Raw genomic sequence first — 18,314 nt, forward strand, 5'->3', positions numbered from 1 at the left:
AAAGCCTAACGGCAGAGAACTTCCAAGGGCTCTTTAAACAGTGGAAAAGAAGATGGAATTAGTGCATGGCAACGAATAGTCGGTACTTTGAAGGGGACAAAATCAATGTAGACTAAATTTTTCAAAGTAAAGTTTTTATGGGCTCAGTACGCGTATTTATTGGACAGACCTCGTATATAGAAGAACTGAATGCTACAAAACTTAGACCAGCAAGATTAGACATAGAAAGAAAATATGACGTAGATTAAGATAGCTTAGGTTCAGGCATACTTGACGATGAGAAAGAAAGGGTATTAAGGGAGATGAAATCAAATAAGGCCATGGGGGTAGATAAAATTCGGCAGAACTACTAAAAGGCTTAGAAAAATGTGGAAGGAAGAGTAAATGGCCTGATTGGTAGTATCTATGGGGAAGGAATGTGGCCAGGGGACTTCGTGAGATCAACTTTAGTTCCTTATCCAAAAAAGGTAAAGGCTACATCATGTGATGAATACAGAACAATAAGTTTGACATCCCACACAGCTAAAGTTGTTCTCAGGATTATCAACAAAAGGATGGAGTGGGGCAAATGATTACTTAGGGGATGATCAGTTTGGGTTTAGGAACGGAAGAGGCACCCACGATGCCATTGCAGTAATGAGATCACTAATCGAGAGCAATAAAGAATACAATCAAGATGTATTTGCCTGTTTTGTAGATTTCAAAATGGTTTTCGATTGAGCAAATGGGGAAAACTAATGAGTATATTGTAGAAAATAAGAATAGATCAGAGGGACAGGAGGCTAATCCGCAACCTTTACATGTCTCAGACTGCTCAGGTGCAAGTGGGGGACATCTGGTGGAGTGGGGGAGTCTGGATGGGCAGGAAGGGGTAGCATATTTTCTATGGCCATTGTCACCGGTGCTGTTCAACGTATATGTGGAGGAAATGATTAAAGAGGCATGGGAAGAACTGGAGAGAGGAGTGTGGGTCGGCAGGGACTTCGTAACATCAGTCAGGTTTGCTGATGACCAAGCTCTAGTTTGTCAGCCAGTCAAGGGGTTATAAGACTTGCTGAGTGAATTGGAAATTCAGTGTGACAGCTATAGCATTAAAATCAATAAAAATAAAGATTATGCGATTTTCCAGAAAGACAAAGGCTACGCTCAGCATGAAAATAGGAGGGCAAACTCTAGAGCAGGTGGAACAGTTTATGAATCTCGGAAGTGTTTTGGACCAAAAGGGATAAAGTAGTAGGGACGTAAGGAGAAGAATTATGCTAGCTAAAGAGGCTTTCATAAGGAGGAGAGAATATGTGATAGAGACGTTGAGCAAAGATGTTAAGAAAAGACTCGCCAAACCTTTAATATGGAGCATTATTATGTACGGCATGGAAAGATGGTCACTGATGCAGGATGGTAGAAGTAGACGGGAGGGTTTTGAAATATGGGAGTAGAGAAGGATGGAGGTGAAATGGATGGAAAGGAAAACAAATGAGGATGGTGGGGTAGGAAAGGGGATTGTTGGGAGAAATCATAAGGAGGCAGGAAAAATGGATTAAGGGTGTAGTGATTGGCAGCGGGATGTTAAAGTCTGTAATAAAGGGGAGAACGTTAGGCAAACGAGGAAAGGGCAGGATCAGGATAGGGATGTTGGACGGGATGAAGGAGGAAGGTAGCACACAGAGATGAAGAGGGACTTGATGTAGAGTAGGTAGCTGGATTGTATTTTATTAGGAGTCAAAAAATATTTATTTGGTAGTTGAGTCCATCCAAAACCTACATAAACCGGTAGACTACCTGATAGTTTATATAGCCACTAAAAAAATTTATCCAGAACAGAGGACAAGAATTTCTAGTTTTTTTGTTTGGAATTACAGATTAGAAACATTCATTGTCTCAAATAAATAAAGATAAATATTTAAAAAGATTGGAATTATGACTTCAGGAAAAATTAAAAAGAACTTCGGTGGGTAATAAAAAATTAGTACATGTTAGTGACTATATGACACAATTTTTCTGAGAGCTATAGAAAAAAAAATGAATTAGATTGGCCAAATTCTATGATAGGACTGTTTGTATAAAATATTAATAGAAGTAAAGGCGAGGGAAAGAGAGGGGGAGGAAGAAGATAATTTGGTTGTACACAACTGAGCATGTCCACATAATGAATATGAGTACACCAATGCAGTACAGAAATGTTATTTGTTCATAAAGGGGTCAATGTTCCCTGAAGTCCACCAACTACCTGGGCTAGTCACTCAAATGGTAAATCTACCATGTCATACTAAACTACCTTAATCAATACAAGTATCTTATCTAATGCACATATTGTAGCAAAAACTCATCGATCATAGTAATGATACTAATCACATGAAGAATCCACCTGAGTGGTAAATCATTAGTGAAACTTCTAAAAGCTACATTTAACATTTTTTACAATCACATTTGAATTAGTAATTCCGTTTAGTTGAAATTGTTCATATTGTTTTGCTGATACATATTAAGCTTAGTGAATTGTTTTGTAGGCACTCATGAATTGGAATCTGTTATTAGGACTTCCCTAAATGGAATACATAAAAGGCTGTATTATAGGTGGGTCTGATTACTTACAAAGTAAAAATAAGGGAAATTCAAAATAAAATAATTTAATTGGATACACTTCCAGCCAAGTCCCTGTGATGAATAATGAGTTAAGGTCCTCATTCACACTTGATTATGTTAGTAAATTTTGCTGATATAAATAATTCATTTTTAGCTGCTAAACTGTTGATGGAGGGAAAATTTTCTATGTCAATGTGACTATGACTAAGCTCATTGCCTGCTCCACATGAAAAAAAAATCACTGGAAAAACTGGATATTGTTTATTTGTATCAGGAGAAATCTAGCCACACTTTGTCTGGTTTGCCTTTTAATTTACAACACCCACTCAAGCATGCTGGCTTAACAGCTCTAATTCATGCCATGTTTGCTGGAGAGACTCTAGCAAGGCATTTTTAGATAAAGATAAACCTTTACCATAAACACAGTAATCAACCCGAAGGTCAGTTTGATAGGTGATGGTAGAGGTCACCCAGTGCTAAGACCAACAGTGGGTGAAATCCACACATCAGGGTTGGGGGCCAGTTCCTTTCCCTGTACCAGAAATGGTTTCCAAGGAAGATCTGGTTAGGCAAAATTCTGAAACCCAAAAAATCACATAGCTTGGGTGGAACCCAAAGAGACTTGAGTGAAAATCAAACCCAAGCCCTCTGGTCAGTAGTCCAATGCTCTGCCCATGGACTTCTGCAACCCCCAGATATAAGATGTACAAAATAAATTCCAGAAAAATTCGAACAAAATCAAAAAAGGTTTACTTCTGACATTTTAGGTACTCAAGCAGCGGAGGGACCCCTTCCTCATCTAGAAAGTTATCAAGAGTTGTTCCGAGTGAAAAAAATCCACAAAGCTTAGCAAATGTTGTAATAAGTATGGTTGATAATGACACCGATTCCAAAGAGCAACTGGAGTTAACATCAGAAGAAAAACAAAAGAAAGTGTGCTTCCTCTGTAGTTTTAAGTGCCGAAAAAAACTTCGAGGTGCAACGTCATACCTTCAAGAGTATTGTGGAAATACAAGTCTACATGGCTTAAAATACATGGGAGAAGAAAGACGGCCACTAATTGAAAGGTTAGTGTATGTCATTAGACCCAACTCTATGTAGACCCTCTATGTATTAATATAAGTCCATACATAATTAAAGTGCAGTTAATAGTTGCAAATGGCTCTCAAGGCTCATCATAAGAATAACGTATAGTTAAATTGCAAATTTAGAAAATTGTTATTTTTGAGCAGGTGGACAAACTCAGATGGTGCAAGTTTTTAATTGATTAAGCAACCTTTAGTCTCATCTATAATTGGCCCATTCCTAATCTTAACTCTTTTATTTGGCCTTAATGAGTCTTAGATAGTCTTTGGCTTTAAACAGACTTAGACCACTTAGACTTAGATGGTATTTTTAAAATGCATCTTTAAACTTGAGCATATTTTGATGAGTGTTTGCAATATACCTAAAGCACATGGTCAAGGTAGAATGTTGAGATATGAATATGATGTCTTAGGAATGGCCAGACTATATGGTAAGTTTTGCAGTGATACAGCTTGTTCTAAACTATTATGAATGTTTTTATTTATCTGGAGTGGTTTAAGGTATTTATAAAATTATTTGCTGCTATTCTTATAGGGGCCATAATTAGTGATATTATAACTTCTTATTGCTTTTTCCTTAATTTTCAAAGTCTAATTTTTAGTTATTTATATTCTTTATTACCCCATGTATTATTCTGTAATGTTATCATCAATTAATATGGCTATATTCATAAGGTATATCAACATTAGCCTTTTATCTTGTAGCACTGTCTGGTCTATTGTGAGGTATTGTTTTATTTGAATGCATTGTGATGTTGCAATACAATTAGTGTTGTACTTTCTCTAGATTATTATTACATAAATATAACATTTAAAAGAGCAGTGTGAGAAATCGAGTGTGTAGATAGATAGGATGAAGTAAGTGTTGAGTACCAGGAGGTAAAAGAAATGTCAGGAAATACAAAAGGAAAATTCATGATTGTGATAAGTTTTAGGATTGTTAATTGTGGTTTAAAAAATGGAGAGGCACTTGCGATACCAAAGCAGTGATGAGGTCACTGATTGGAAGAATAGAGAGAAGAATAGAGATTAAAATCAGGATGTATTTTTGGCGTTTGCTTTTTGGTTTTTGAGAAGGCTCTTGACAAGTTGCGTTGGTATAATTATTGTACGTATTGCAGAAGATAGGAGTACTCTGATGGGATAAGTGACTTAGCAGAAATGTGTTCATGTCTTAGACTCAATAGGCGCAAAAAGCTGATGGAGACCTAGATTGGGCAGTCATAAGCTTTGAGATGAGACAGTTGTCTGTTATTGCTTGTTGCTTTTCAACTTTTACAGAGAGGAGAGGGTAAGAGGGTCATGGGAATAAGGGTTTGATGCAGGAATAAAAGAAGGTGGAGAACTAATCAAGTAAGTTAGATTTGCAGATAATTAGGCTTTAGTCAGCCAATCACTAAAGGGATTGCAATGAGCATCTTATGAAATAAGATGTAGAATGCTAAAGAAATTAAATGTCTGCTCTCAAATGAAGACCAGAAAGGTTTTTCTAGTAGCCTACATGAAAGACAATTTGACATTTTTATTACGAATTTTGCTTTCTATTTTAAAGTGAAATCACAACAATTGCAGTGGTTGAAACACCTGGAAACTACATCGAAGCATGTTTAACTCCTGCAATAGTCAAACTTTCGGTAATAGCAAAAGAGAAAGCTTTATTTTGCAAACTCAACAAATTACCTGAGGCTCTTTTATATTTCCTTTGGAACAAAAAACATAAAATACTACTATTAAAGAAGGAAAAAAAAATTGTGATGGCAAAAGGTAATAACTGCTCTAAATCAATTAAAATAAACATGACAAATTACAATGAAACTCTTGGTGGAGGGACATATAGAAATCTTCCAAGCTTCTTTGATAAATGGGACAACATTATTACTAATGGCCAGATGATTTCCAATTCAATCAGCAATGTTTTTTATGACTTAGTGAAGCATAAATCAAATGTATTGCAATACACCCCATCTTTGTATATGTTCATTCTGATTGTTCCTTATACCTACACTCCTGTGATGAAAGAGGTGGGGAGGGGGGGGTATTATCATGCCTGCAAAAATTATCTAAGAATTTTAACTTAGAAATCGATGGTATTTCAGGAAAGATGTTAGATTTCAGTAGTTATATAACTGTTCAATCTTTATTCTTCTTACTTAAAAAAAATCCAAATGGCAGAATTTTTCCTCATTAACTGAAAACAAGTATGGTTGTTTCTTTTTATAATCAAGTAATGGTGATAAAAGCAAAGTAGGCAATTATAAGCCAATATCACTTTTGCGACAACTAGCCAGATTATTTGGATTCATTTATTTCAAAAGATTATTTGTGTATTTAGATAAATTCAATGTACCAACGAAATTGCAATTGTATAGCCGGATCAACAGAATTTGCACTCAGTGCACACTGTGCTCCCGCACAAATGTCAAAAATGATGTATTCAAGAGGTTCCCCTCACCTGGCTGTCCTCATATTTATCAAATAGATCTCAGATGGTTGTATTTTTTCTAAGAAGTGTACTGAATGTAAGATCCCCTCACAAAACCAACTGGCACAGCTCAGGATAAATAAATCTTAGGGGCTATTCTCTTCTTGATGTATATAAGTGACCTCCCTCTTCTTTCATATAAGGTGAGAGTTAGAGATATAGCAGTGTTTAGATCCTTTGGTCCATCAAAACCTTTAACAACTGGTTGACCACAGTTAATAATTGAAATCAGCATGAATTTTCTGTTTATCAGAGATGAGAGATACATAGTAACCTGGCCCAGAGATATTCTCATGAGCATATTATACAAAATAAGATATAACATGATAGACAACACAAGAAAAGACAATATTTTAACACTTTGGTAGTCATGTAACCCACGCCAGACATGGATGTGAAACCCAGATAGCACTGTTCTCCAGGTATGAACAGGAAGGGATTGTATGAGGAAAAGAGAAGGGTAGAGGAAGAGAGCAAAGTGTGAAAGAAAGGAGGAACATGAGAAGGAAAGGAAAAGGGCAAGAAGAGGTGAGTTATTGGTGCTACAGTTATTAATGTATGGAACTTATGTTGAGCACATGCAGTTTAGAGCTCAGGGTATGCGACATTTAAGGGGTTCTTACCTCAATGATACCCCAAAATTGTGGAAGGTTTTTGAATAACTAAATAGAGAAGCAGTTGTCAAATACAATCTGAGGTTTCCATGGCATTTATCCATAATAGTCGAGGCTTTCAGTTGTTCCTACATGTCAGGGTGTCTAATGGTGACAGAAGTCTCATCAGCCATGCTACTGGCATCTTCTGACCTGAAGATGCCAGCAGCATGGCTGGACAAACTGTTGTCGCCCAGAGACACCCTGGCGTGGAGGAATGCCTGAAATCCTTGACTATTACAGTGGTCAAATGGTTGGTAATGGGAAGCTGTTTGTTCAGGAATGAAGTCATTAAGGAAAGTGGGTTATTTGGAAGAATAATGGAGAATAATTTCATTATTAATGTAATTCTGAAATGAGAGGGAATTATTGGAGAGGGATGGCTGCAAATGGAGATTAAAAAGGGAATTGAGATTTGGTATGGCATGTTAGTAGCTCTTGATGTGAAAATGGCCCAGATGATTAATTGGTTTAATCTTTTAATGTGAAGATGGCCTAGATGATTAATTTGTTTAATGTGAATGAAGCTGTTGAATGTATTGTTCCTTAAGTGAATGTCATTCACAAGAAAGGTAATAGGTGGAGTCAGAGGCAGAGGAAGTTAAAACTATGCGGGAGGAAGAATTTAATGACAATCATGTAATTATAGTGAGGGAAGTTTAGGTGAGAGGCTCAACATGTGTTGCTAGAAACACTTCTCCCCCTTTTTTCTCTTCTACCCTTTCAGCTGCACCACCTAATTTTCTCTAGTATTCCTACTTTTGCATCTATATTAATTTCAAAGGAATTGGTAATCCTGTTCAAACTACCCTGATACTGTCAATATCTAGTAACCCTACTAATGTTCATCTGGTTCATTATTTCTCAGGATTTGCTGGATATTTGCCTTCGGACTAAGTATATATGCATGTAGCCAAGTGATACTGAAAGTATATAGAAAATGGGAGAACTCTCCTGTCATTGTTTCATTTGCTGATTCATCAACACCTGTATGGCAAATACCTTTCCCTGCTGTGACTATTTGCTCAGAGGTTAAATATAAAAGAAGTGCTTTTAACTACACGTATATTAACCAGATGCTGGTGAAAAAAAAAGAACTTTCACAGGAGAAGTAAGTAATTTTAAAAATAATTATGTTTTACCCATAAGTTGAGTAAGATTTTCAATTTTCTTATGAAATATACAGACAAGATCAAACATCAACATTTTTATCAATTTTTGTGATTTGATTATGATGTTTTTTGATTTAAAAGGATTAATATAGCATTAAGTAGTAAGACACATCTCTAGTTCTTTCATTTAACTGTCAGAATTACACACCAGAGAGAAGGTTCAGGAAATAAGAAGATAAGAATACAATATATGATTTTGTTTAGCTATATCTTCATGATTCCTACACATTCAGTCACATTACATTACAATTAGAGATTGCTTAAGCATGCTTTGCTTTCAACAAGACTTTCTGACACAAATGAGCTGGGTACATAGTAGCTACCATATGTCTAGAAATCCATTAATAGAATCTCAATGACAGCATCATGAATGTCTAATGGGAATCGGGAACATGTAATGGGTGAAAGGATCTAAGAGGTAAAGCATATTCATGTGCTGAGTGGAGAACCTATATTTAAATCTGGGGCATGAATCTGGCTTTTATCTTTTGGTGAAAACTGTGCGATTCTCTAAGTGGCAGCAATTTCTGGTGAAATGCAGACAGCTGAGAGAATGAAACTGCTCCTCTAACTTTATTGTAAAATTTCACTCACTAAAGGGTTTAGAACAAGGTAAATTCTATTGTCAGCTTCAAACTACCCTCATTTTGTTTTCATTGGTGGTCTTTTATGGCTTTAAAAATATTTTCTGGCTTGAAATTTAATTTTAATTGTGAGTGTCATAAAGAAATGAAGTTATTTATACAGTGTTTGATTCTAAAGTATAAAATAATGGAGTCCTGAGTGGGTATTCCATTTTTCCATATTACAAACAGCCCTAAAGAGAGATTTCCACCAATATTTTTACTAAAAGAATGTGCACTGAATCCAATGCTTTTTTCTTTCAGTCGCATGAAGCATGAGTTTAGGAGTTTGCTCTGTGAAGAAGATGAATATATTGAAAATGCTTCTTTGACAACAGATACTAGTCTCATTCAATTCTTCCAAGAGGTTGGTTGACCAACTGTGGGGTTTTACTTTTAGACTCAAAGCTAGGTTATTAATTATTATCATATCATTACTAAAAAATTAAAACTATCAGAACTCTGCTTTAAGGCATCATACATATAATGTATTGAGGTATTCAGCTTCCAAATTTCATTCCGGAATAAATATTGTGTCATTATTTTCTTGAATTTTACCAGTAGTTAAGATGTTTGAAACTCTGAAATATCTCAAACATAGCCATTTTCTCTTATTATTGAATCATTGCTTCCCTTTGCAGGCTGCTCCCCCTTGTGATGACCTATTCTATTGTGAATGGAAAGGACAATATGAAAACTGCTGTGGTTATTTATTTCGACCAATATTAACAGAAGAAGGAGTTTGCTATACCTTTAATATGCTGGCTACGTCTCAGATATTTTCTAACAACATGTAAGTATATTTGTGTTAAGTAATTTTTTCAGCCAGCTATGCACATTACAAAAGAGTGAAGTCAACAGTATGTAGTAAAAAATGTCCCTATTGCGAATCCCTTAACCAATCATATGTTTTAGCATTAAAATGCCAATATCAGGTTCAAATATAGTAGTCAATGAGTCAAAATGGAAAGAGAGACAAAGGAATCTGGTCAAAGCATCAGGAAAGAGATGTGGGTAATGGGTAAAGTGGTGTGTAAGTGTAAGAATGGCTCAAAAATCTAGCCTGGGGGATTTGAGTGTTGCTAGGTTTACTTTTATAAATTACAGGACCTCAAATTGTATAAATTAAGATTTATTGCTATGACAAGATTTTTACTCAAAATTTATTGTCAAATAAAGTAGAATTTTGACTTTCTTCCATGGTTCTTTTACTTCTTCAAAATTTTTCTTTTTGATGAATTTAAAGGAAGGATTTTATCAATGGCCAATGTGCCTACTGGGATCATCATGATTAATGATATCAGGTGTCACTTGGTGGAGTTGCCTTATGTCAAATAAGGACAACACAGACTTAGTTTTCCAGGTGCTGGTGGGTGAGGGCTGCAGGGAGGGGGTTCTGTTGGCCTTGAACAAGTTCACAGCTAGGGAAGGTAGAGGGGGATCTGTTGATTGAAGAGTTGAAGGGCACTGGTGGGGGGAGAATGGGAATGCCAAACGGGTCTAGGAATTTTGTCCAACATACAGTAGGGGGGAATGGTATGGGTACAACAAATGATTATTTTTATGAGAGCTCTTTTTGTAATACTTTCGACAATTTCAATGTCCTCAAGAAAGCCAAACCTGATTTGCTGTACTAAAGATTTAAACAGACAAAATGCATAAAAACAAGAGTGAATAAATTTCCGAGTAATGACTGTCCATCAATTCTCAAGTATTTTGGCCGGATGGAAAAGAGACTTAAAGACAAAATATGAAGTTTGTTTTCAAAAAGTAACCTATGTATCATATTTTGCTAAATATGTCTTAAAGAGAATAGCACTAGCATCATTGTGAACCCCATGCATTCCACTTTCAGCAAAAGGGCTGAACATACTGGAACAAATATTGTACTCCTACCACTCTCCCCTCCTCAATGTTGGTCAATATACCCGGGCCCCTGTGTTACTACCATCCGTTCCACTCACCACTGCCCTTCGAGTCAGCCCATCAATAGACCTTTCCCCTCCCCCTTAATCATCAACACGGTCAAGGAAAACAGAATCCTCTCCATGCAACCCTCACCTGCCAGCTCCTCTCCTACACCCTACCCTACCCCAACTTATTGAAACTACATGAAACTCATATTTTCATGTTCATGCATGTCACATCACAATAAAATCTGGACCACACAAAGTGAAAAGGACTGCGGAAAACCAATGAGTGCTGTAATTATGTCACAAGTGCATGCATATGTTTACAATTTTTGCACCAGGCTTTCTAATTTATGAATATTCAAAGTTACACAACACCCATACCCAAAGTGATAATTGAGCCTTCAATGCTTGGGTTGACAAACAAAAGTTCTCCTGACATTCCTACCAAACAGTTAATAATCAATGTAAAAATGATTAACAATGTTTCTCCTATGCGCCATTATTCTTTGACTTGAATGAAGTTACTATCCAGAAGAAAAACTTAATTTCCAAGGCAGTAGTAGTGTTCACATATATTTATATCACAGAAGGAGGCGAGTAAAATTTAAAACTTAACCTAAGAAAAAGATGAGTATTATTAAGCATTGAAATAACATACTGAATGTATCCCACTAACAAATTGATATTATAGATAATATCTAGGTCATTTTTGTTTATTAATTGGCTATGAGGAAGGAATAATGACTCCATTTTTTAAAGGACTGTAGAAGGATTTAATGAGAGCTATGATATCTACGCTCCCACTGATCATTCATGGTCTCAGTGGACTGCCCAGGATGGCTATCCAAACAGTGAGTCAATCGAAACATACCCACGAAGAGGTCCTGGTGCAGGCGCCACATCTGGTCTTCACATTTACCTAAGGGCAGATCCTGAGGATTATGATGTCAGGTGTAGGACAATTGGAGGATTCAAGGTATTATTGTAAAATTTATTTCATTAACAATATTTAAATATTGTTTTTAATGATTTATTAGTGTGTTACCTGAACCATTTAGTGAATAAAAGATTGAGTTTTCTCATTGTGTTCACCATTTGTCTCATCTCACACGAACATGTGTGAGTAATGTAACATCCCACATATGTAGATATTTTTGTATGTTTTGCCTTTTTGAATGTGTTCACTTAAGAAATCCGACAATCTATGACAGCCATTTGCTATAGAGGTCAAATATAGGAAATTAAAAAAACTCACATGGTGAAGAAATAAAGGTCACGGGTATTATAATTTTATTGTGAACAAAGTATTAGAGTCGGGTAAAAGTGGAGTGTTCCTTTAAGAAAGACTTATTTTTTAAGTTTCGTAATTCAAATGTAAAAAATTGATTGCATTTTTTACTTCAATAAATGAAACTATTGCATGCATCATAAAAAAATGAAGTTTGAGTAAAAAGAAAGATGCTGGCCAGCCAATGTGAAAGAGGACAGCCAAAGTAGGAGAGTAATGAGGAGGGGATTAATCCCTGGCTGATAAGCTAGGCAGGATGTTACATGAATGAAAGTGAACTTTTGTAAAATCTGAAGTAGAGTATCCTGCTGGTGAAAGACACCATCTATAGATGACAACATAGTTGATCACCTAACATGCCAGCATCACTATTCAAAACATATGTATTTATAGCATACTAAATTGTTGTCAGCATGGGATATAGAGGAAATAGGGACCATAAATTTTTGAAGTAGGAGGAACTGCTGGAAATAATACTGCTTCTGAGCCTACAATGGCCTTTGTCATTTGAGAGAATTAAAGGCAATATTTTTAAAAGTAGGGTCTTTTTACGGACCTGTCTCAAAATAGGTGACAAGTCTCTAACAGGGGACGGAGCAACAGCCCTGTTGCTGCTCATTCTCTTTAATTGGGCGATTTCTGAATCCATCTTAACCTAGGAAAAAGAGATTTCTGAAACATATTAATTTAAAACTAAACTAAAAAAAACTTTAAATAAACTTGATTAATCCAATGCAAGTTACTATCAACTACTAATGCTGTCCACGTTTTGGGTCATCAAAACAAGGTCATAAGAAAATAATGTGCTGGCTACATCAGTTTTAAAAATAAAGTAGGATCTGGTGCTTTCCCGGCATATTTGCCTGATGAAGTTTTCTCGGGTCTTCCCACAGATCAGGGGTTTCATACTGGTTGACATTTCGATGCCCAACTCGTGCATCGAAACGTCGGCCAATATGGAACCCCTCACCTGGTGGAAGACCTGAGAAGACTTCATGACATTAAGCAATAGTTAACCTGTCAGCCAAGGGATGCAGTTATTGCAGATATGCCTACAGAAGCAACTTGAGAGGTATCAGATGAAGATTAATCACAAGAAAACTAAGTAATTTAGATTTTCTAGAAGTAGGAAAGCTACATGAGTCAGGCATCGAAATGTCAGCCAATATGGAACCCCTGACCCAGTGGAAGATCCGAGAAAACTTCATCAAGTTGAAAAATGTTTTGAGAGTTTCGATAAACAATTACTTCCACAGTTCTAGAGCCTTGACAATATATTGCTTATGATTTACATTTTCTGATGCCTGGCACAGAGTAAAACAAAAGGTACACAGGAAGTGAAGCTATTTGCCTTGACTAGGTTCAGGTGTCTTCTCACTAGATGGTCAGTCTAACTTATCAAATATTTTCCTAACGTCTTTATTTTACTATTTTCACAAGAAGGGACAAATATGGATTTGGATAAGAGTATAACAGGAATTATTGTAGTAATTTGTTGGGCAGAGCATTAGGGAAAAACGAATTAAAAAGTCAGGGAATGTTGGAGAAGTTGAAAAAAAATTCTCTAGCCACTCAATCCATACTCTTGATTTTGGTTATGAAAAACTCATAGAATTTAAGAACAGGAATTCTGAGGCTGAACTGATATCATGACATCGAAAATCCTATTATGTCCCGAATAAAAAAAATGAGAGTCTATTGAAGTTAAAGTTTAAATTACTTTTATTAATCCTATGCAGGTGCTACTTCACAATCCTTCTGAATTTCCTAGAATGAGCCAACAATTCTTTCGTGCTCCACTCAGTCAGGATGTGGTTGTAAGTGTTAAGCCAAACATAATGGGTACTAGTAAAGAATTGCAAGAGTACCCATCATCTAGACGCCGGTGTCTCTTCCAACGAGAAAGGCATTTGCAGTTTTTCACACATTACACTCAGAGGAACTGTGAGCTAGAATGCTTTGTAAATGCAACTTTGAGAAGTTGTCAATGCATGATGTTCTTTATGCCAAGTAAGTTCAAATGATTTGATATAAATATATTTGTCATTTTTAATTATTAATCATATGAATTTAACATATCAGATGACAATTGAGGATGGTTATTTTGACAATTGATTGAGCATTCAGAATCTATGAACTAACATTGCAGTTGTATCTACTCTAAATTATTAGGGCATGAATTTCCCATCTGTGGTGCTGGCAGTTTGACTTGTGTAAAAAATGTTACAGGTAAGGTAATAAATACTGTACAGACACAAATGTTTTATCACTTTGACAACTGTTATAACTCTAATGAACTAATTTTCAGAGCAACTGCAATATCTGGAAATCGTTAATGCCATGAAACTTGAAAGGAGTAAGGAAAGTAAGAATGAAGGATGTAATTGCCTTCCTGCATGTACAGAATTGAATTATGATGCTGAAACTTCAATGGGGGAATTCGATGTTGAAAAAATATTTGAAGCATTTAATGTGACTGAGAGTGAATATACAGGGTCAGTATTGCATAAGGTGTGAAGAATTCATTTAGATTATTTCTGAATCTAAGACCATGTACTTTTACTTCCAGAAAGAAAATTGGAAAATTGTCTATTTTCTTCAAAGAATGGCAGTTTATAACAAGTCGGAGAGGTGAACTTTATGGCCAAACAGATTTCCTTGGTAAGAGAGTTAAATTCATAATTTATCTATTCCAAAAACGTTTGCACATAGTCTAAACCTAAGAAACATACTCCATGCATCAACCCCTTTCCGTGTTACCTACATTTCCAATGAGTACTGGTTCCAATGAATACTAGTTTCTGTAGTGTGTAAATATATCTCAGTAGCTTTATTTAAAAGCACATTATTGTTAATGTTACAAAAGCAATGGTTAGCGGAATTGAATCATACATTAACTGACAATTTGGATCATTTGGGGCATTTTATGCCACAATCATTAGTAAAAGTTCTAGGATGAAGCTATTGAGATGAATCTTAATCATCCACCATAAATTGATTCTCATAATTTTCTTTGCTGATTAAGAAAGCTTCTGCTAGAAATTCTATAGAAATAACCTTTAATAAAAAATCCAGACAAAGACAATTCACTCATGAAGAATTCAGATTTAATACATACCACTTGATAAAAAATATATATTAAATGCATTATTTGGAATTCAAAAAATTTCTTTCCCATCATGCAGAATAATGCTGTTTTTTCTGTGAACATAAATATGCTTCTTTTGTACTGTTAGCCAACTTGAATCAATTGACAGAGATTTGACGTCAATAATGAAAAGATTGTGGAAATAAAAGTTGTTCAATAATCTGTGTTCAAAAGGTATCACCTTCTGTTTACATATTTCTCCTACCCAAGGGAATACCTTCTCTTGGACAGTGGAAAAATGAGCTTTGGAAGAAATAGGAAAATGAGCCCATAATATCCATCCTTGTAACATATTTGTTTATGTAGCACCAATGAATTTCTGTCAAAGAGAAGAGAATTTGATAAAATACTAGTGATTTTTCTGCAACAAGAATTAATTTTGCTGATTGATCTGACCTGATGATGATGCGCAGCATCAAAACCATGGTCGTAGGACATTAATAGTGTGTGGAAGTGCAAAGTTTCTGTTATTTTTTACCCTCAAGTAAAACCATGCTGTTTGCTTCCACCATCGTGCAACCTTTTTGAGCCAAATTAAAATTAGGCAAATAATATTAAGATTCTTAATATGACTCTTGATCTCAAAAAGGATAATTGGATAAAGGAACAACTGTTAATGTTACTTCATCAACATTCCTGATATTAGATTTAATACATTTAATAGACTACAGATTTTTATCAGATTTGCTATCGAAGGATATAGTGCTCACATGTTATTACATTGTGAAGTTTAAACTACAGGGAGTCTCATAATGAACTGGTAAATACGAGTTGCATATCAGTAGCATATTAATATTTATCAAACTGATAGTAGCCAATTAATTGATGCAGCATTTATTCTGGGTTTTCATTGAATGCATATGCTTTCTTGAACAACAGTTTTGAGCTGAATGGAATGCCATAAAATTGTTGTCTCGGATAGAAAAGCAAATGGTGAACACAGTTAACACCCAGAGGAAATGTTTAGATCAATGCACCAGTGGTATAGAAACCTTTGAAAGAACATCAAACTTGTTTGTGGCATACATTTTGAAACAGAAGAAAACTATAAAACATTGTATCTGTCCATCATTAAACTGTGAAATTAGCAATATAATCAACAGTCTGAGCATCCAAATGAAAAACACGCTATGCAGGGATTTTGAATCGCTACAATGTTATTCTCCTACTCTTTGCTAAAAAGTCTTATTTTCTATTAAGAGAAGATGTCAAAGTTATTTTTTCATCAAAATAGAGGTGGCTGTGAAATTAATTTCATAAATGTGTGAAGAAAATTCAAAAAAATTGGATTTATCAACATGTGCTCCATACCATCTTAAATTTTGGTACTACTTGTCACAATTTGTATTGAAAGTGAAACAAAATAAGATTTAAATTTAAGGAAACAGGAATTAATACTTGGTTCTTATACTTTAGAATCAAGGTGTACAGTGTAGGCATAAAAAGGTACATTATTTACCTGATTATTCATATAGCATGTTAAAATGGACTATAGCTAGTTTCACTCAGCAAACACTTTCATTATCAAATGTTTTAATGGCACAATTGTATTACAGTAGCAGAGATCAAGTCAATAAAATTCGAAAGATTATGTGTAAAACAGATTTAAGATGGCATTTTCCCCACAAACGATAAGGGATCTGAATAAAATAACTTTGTTCAGCCACACCTGAAGGGAAAGGTGTTTTTGAGTCAAAGGAAGTCTGGTGTGTAATGACTCCCTGCCACACACCATAGTGATGGCTCACAGGGTACTAAATAAACTAAAAAATGATCACAATGCCAGAGATTCAATTGGCAATAAATTCATATTAAACAAAAACTTTGCAGTTCCCCATTATTTACTTATTGTGCTTATAATCATGTCTTCTGAAGCATGCATGAGTTAGTAAAAGGAATAACAAATTGATATTTATATTTTCAGCCAACTGCGGCGGACTCCTTGGTCTCTTCATGGGATTTAGCTTCTTGAGCTTAGTGGAAATTGTATACTTCTTCACATTACGTTTATTTAATAATTTAAGAGGAAAACGACGCAAACAAAAATAAATTCATTCATAAATATGGAGAAAGTGAACAATAACAAGTCGCAGCCAACTAACATTAAATATTAAAATATCAAAGTTATCATTTGAAGTAGGACATGAAAGATAAAAGGATCCAGAAAATTGAAAACACTTCTATCACAGTAAGGGTTTGAAAAAGAAGGTATACCTATGTATGTGGTAGGCATGATGTCACCCTTCAATCCCTGGTTGTACTGTAAGTACCATGTCCAATGGCATGTGGAATTCACACATCAGGGTATGGGGGGGGGGGGGTTTCCTTTCCTATGGAAGATCTGGTACCTCAAATTCATAGCTTGGGTGAAGCTTAGGGTGCCCAGAGGCATCACTGGGACTAAAAAACCTCAACCCTCTGGTCAGTAGTCCAATGTGTAACCCTTCAGAATACCACCTCCCCATCGTGAATGCATAACATCATGAAACAAAAGTTAATGCAATACACAAAAACATATTTCTAAGTACTTTAATATTTAAAATATATTATTCTCCTACATTAACATGGCTGTTAGGGAGTACAGAATTTAATTTGACAGCTTTTTACTTTGCATATCCATTTACTTGATATTCTGTACCATAATATTGCTGCAAATATATTCAAAGCCATGCATTTGGGGCAGCTTTACTACCTTTGTAGCCGAAGATGTTTTAATTTTTCAACCACTCTAAAGAGAGCCAGCAGGCATTGCCAGTGATTAATGTACTGCCAGTAAATGTTTCCTTCTACATGGGGAAATTATTTTATGACATAGGCCACCAGATCTCTATTAAATGAAATAATTATGTGTTATGTATTATAGGAACATTTTCAATGTTACTAGAAGAAACATCACATTAATTATGGAGTTTCCTGCACAGGATAACATAAAATCTGGATTTTTATGAATATATTTCCTGATATTTTCCAGAAATAGTTTTATCAGAACTTATCACTCCAAATAAACACAAACTCTTTAAGCAAAATGTAACAAATTATGAAAATTTTCCTGTTTACATTTGACTATCTATTTACCATATTTATTTTGTACTCAACAAATAAAAATATTTACTGACCTATAAATTATTATGACATTTCTGATTGACCTAGAAAGTTCATGTAAATAAATTTTACCTTTGATTAATATGGAAAATTTACACTTAGCTTAGCAAGTATTTCAATCAGCAATACATTGTTATCCCTATGTAAATTTATAGCTAATATATATAATGTAAATGCCTGTATGATAGTTTCAATAATATCCACAATAAAGACTGTGAATAAATTTATGGGAATTAATTCATTGCGGTTACATTTGCTTGAAGTG

At 35.1% G+C, this 18,314-nt stretch overlaps 1 protein-coding gene across 1 annotated transcript; it reads left to right on the forward strand.

The window, feature by feature from the left end:
- The first annotated feature begins 3,450 nt into the window (after positions 1-3,450).
- LOC139689973 (pickpocket protein 28-like) lies at positions 3,451-17,286 on the forward strand. Its single transcript, XM_071587130.1, has 10 exons — positions 3,451-3,650; positions 7,672-7,905; positions 8,863-8,965; positions 9,240-9,391; positions 11,271-11,487; positions 13,539-13,809; positions 13,972-14,028; positions 14,108-14,294; positions 14,369-14,460; positions 16,872-17,286. Exons 1-10 carry the CDS (start codon positions 3,451-3,453, stop codon positions 16,994-16,996), a joined length of 1,638 nt encoding a protein of 545 aa, XP_071443231.1. The 3' UTR covers positions 16,997-17,286.
- The last annotated feature ends 1,028 nt before the right edge of the window (positions 17,287-18,314 follow it).

Source organism: Hetaerina americana, unplaced genomic scaffold (assembly GCF_022747635.1).
Source record: "Hetaerina americana unplaced genomic scaffold, ioHetAmer1.1.p SCAF_3, whole genome shotgun sequence".
NCBI lineage: Eukaryota > Metazoa > Arthropoda > Insecta > Odonata > Calopterygidae > Hetaerina > Hetaerina americana.

Bases quoted from the DNA above. Each gene is read 5' to 3' on its own strand.
- LOC139689973 (XM_071587130.1), top strand. From the start codon at position 3,451: ATGGTTGATAATGACACCGATTCCAAAGAGCAACTGGAGTTAACATCA. The intron at 13,810-13,971 runs GTAAGTTCAAAT...CTAAATTATTAG, and splicing joins CATGATGTTCTTTATGCCAA to GGCATGAATTTCCCATCTGT. The intron at 14,029-14,107 runs GTAAGGTAATAA...ACTAATTTTCAG, and splicing joins TTGTGTAAAAAATGTTACAG to AGCAACTGCAATATCTGGAA.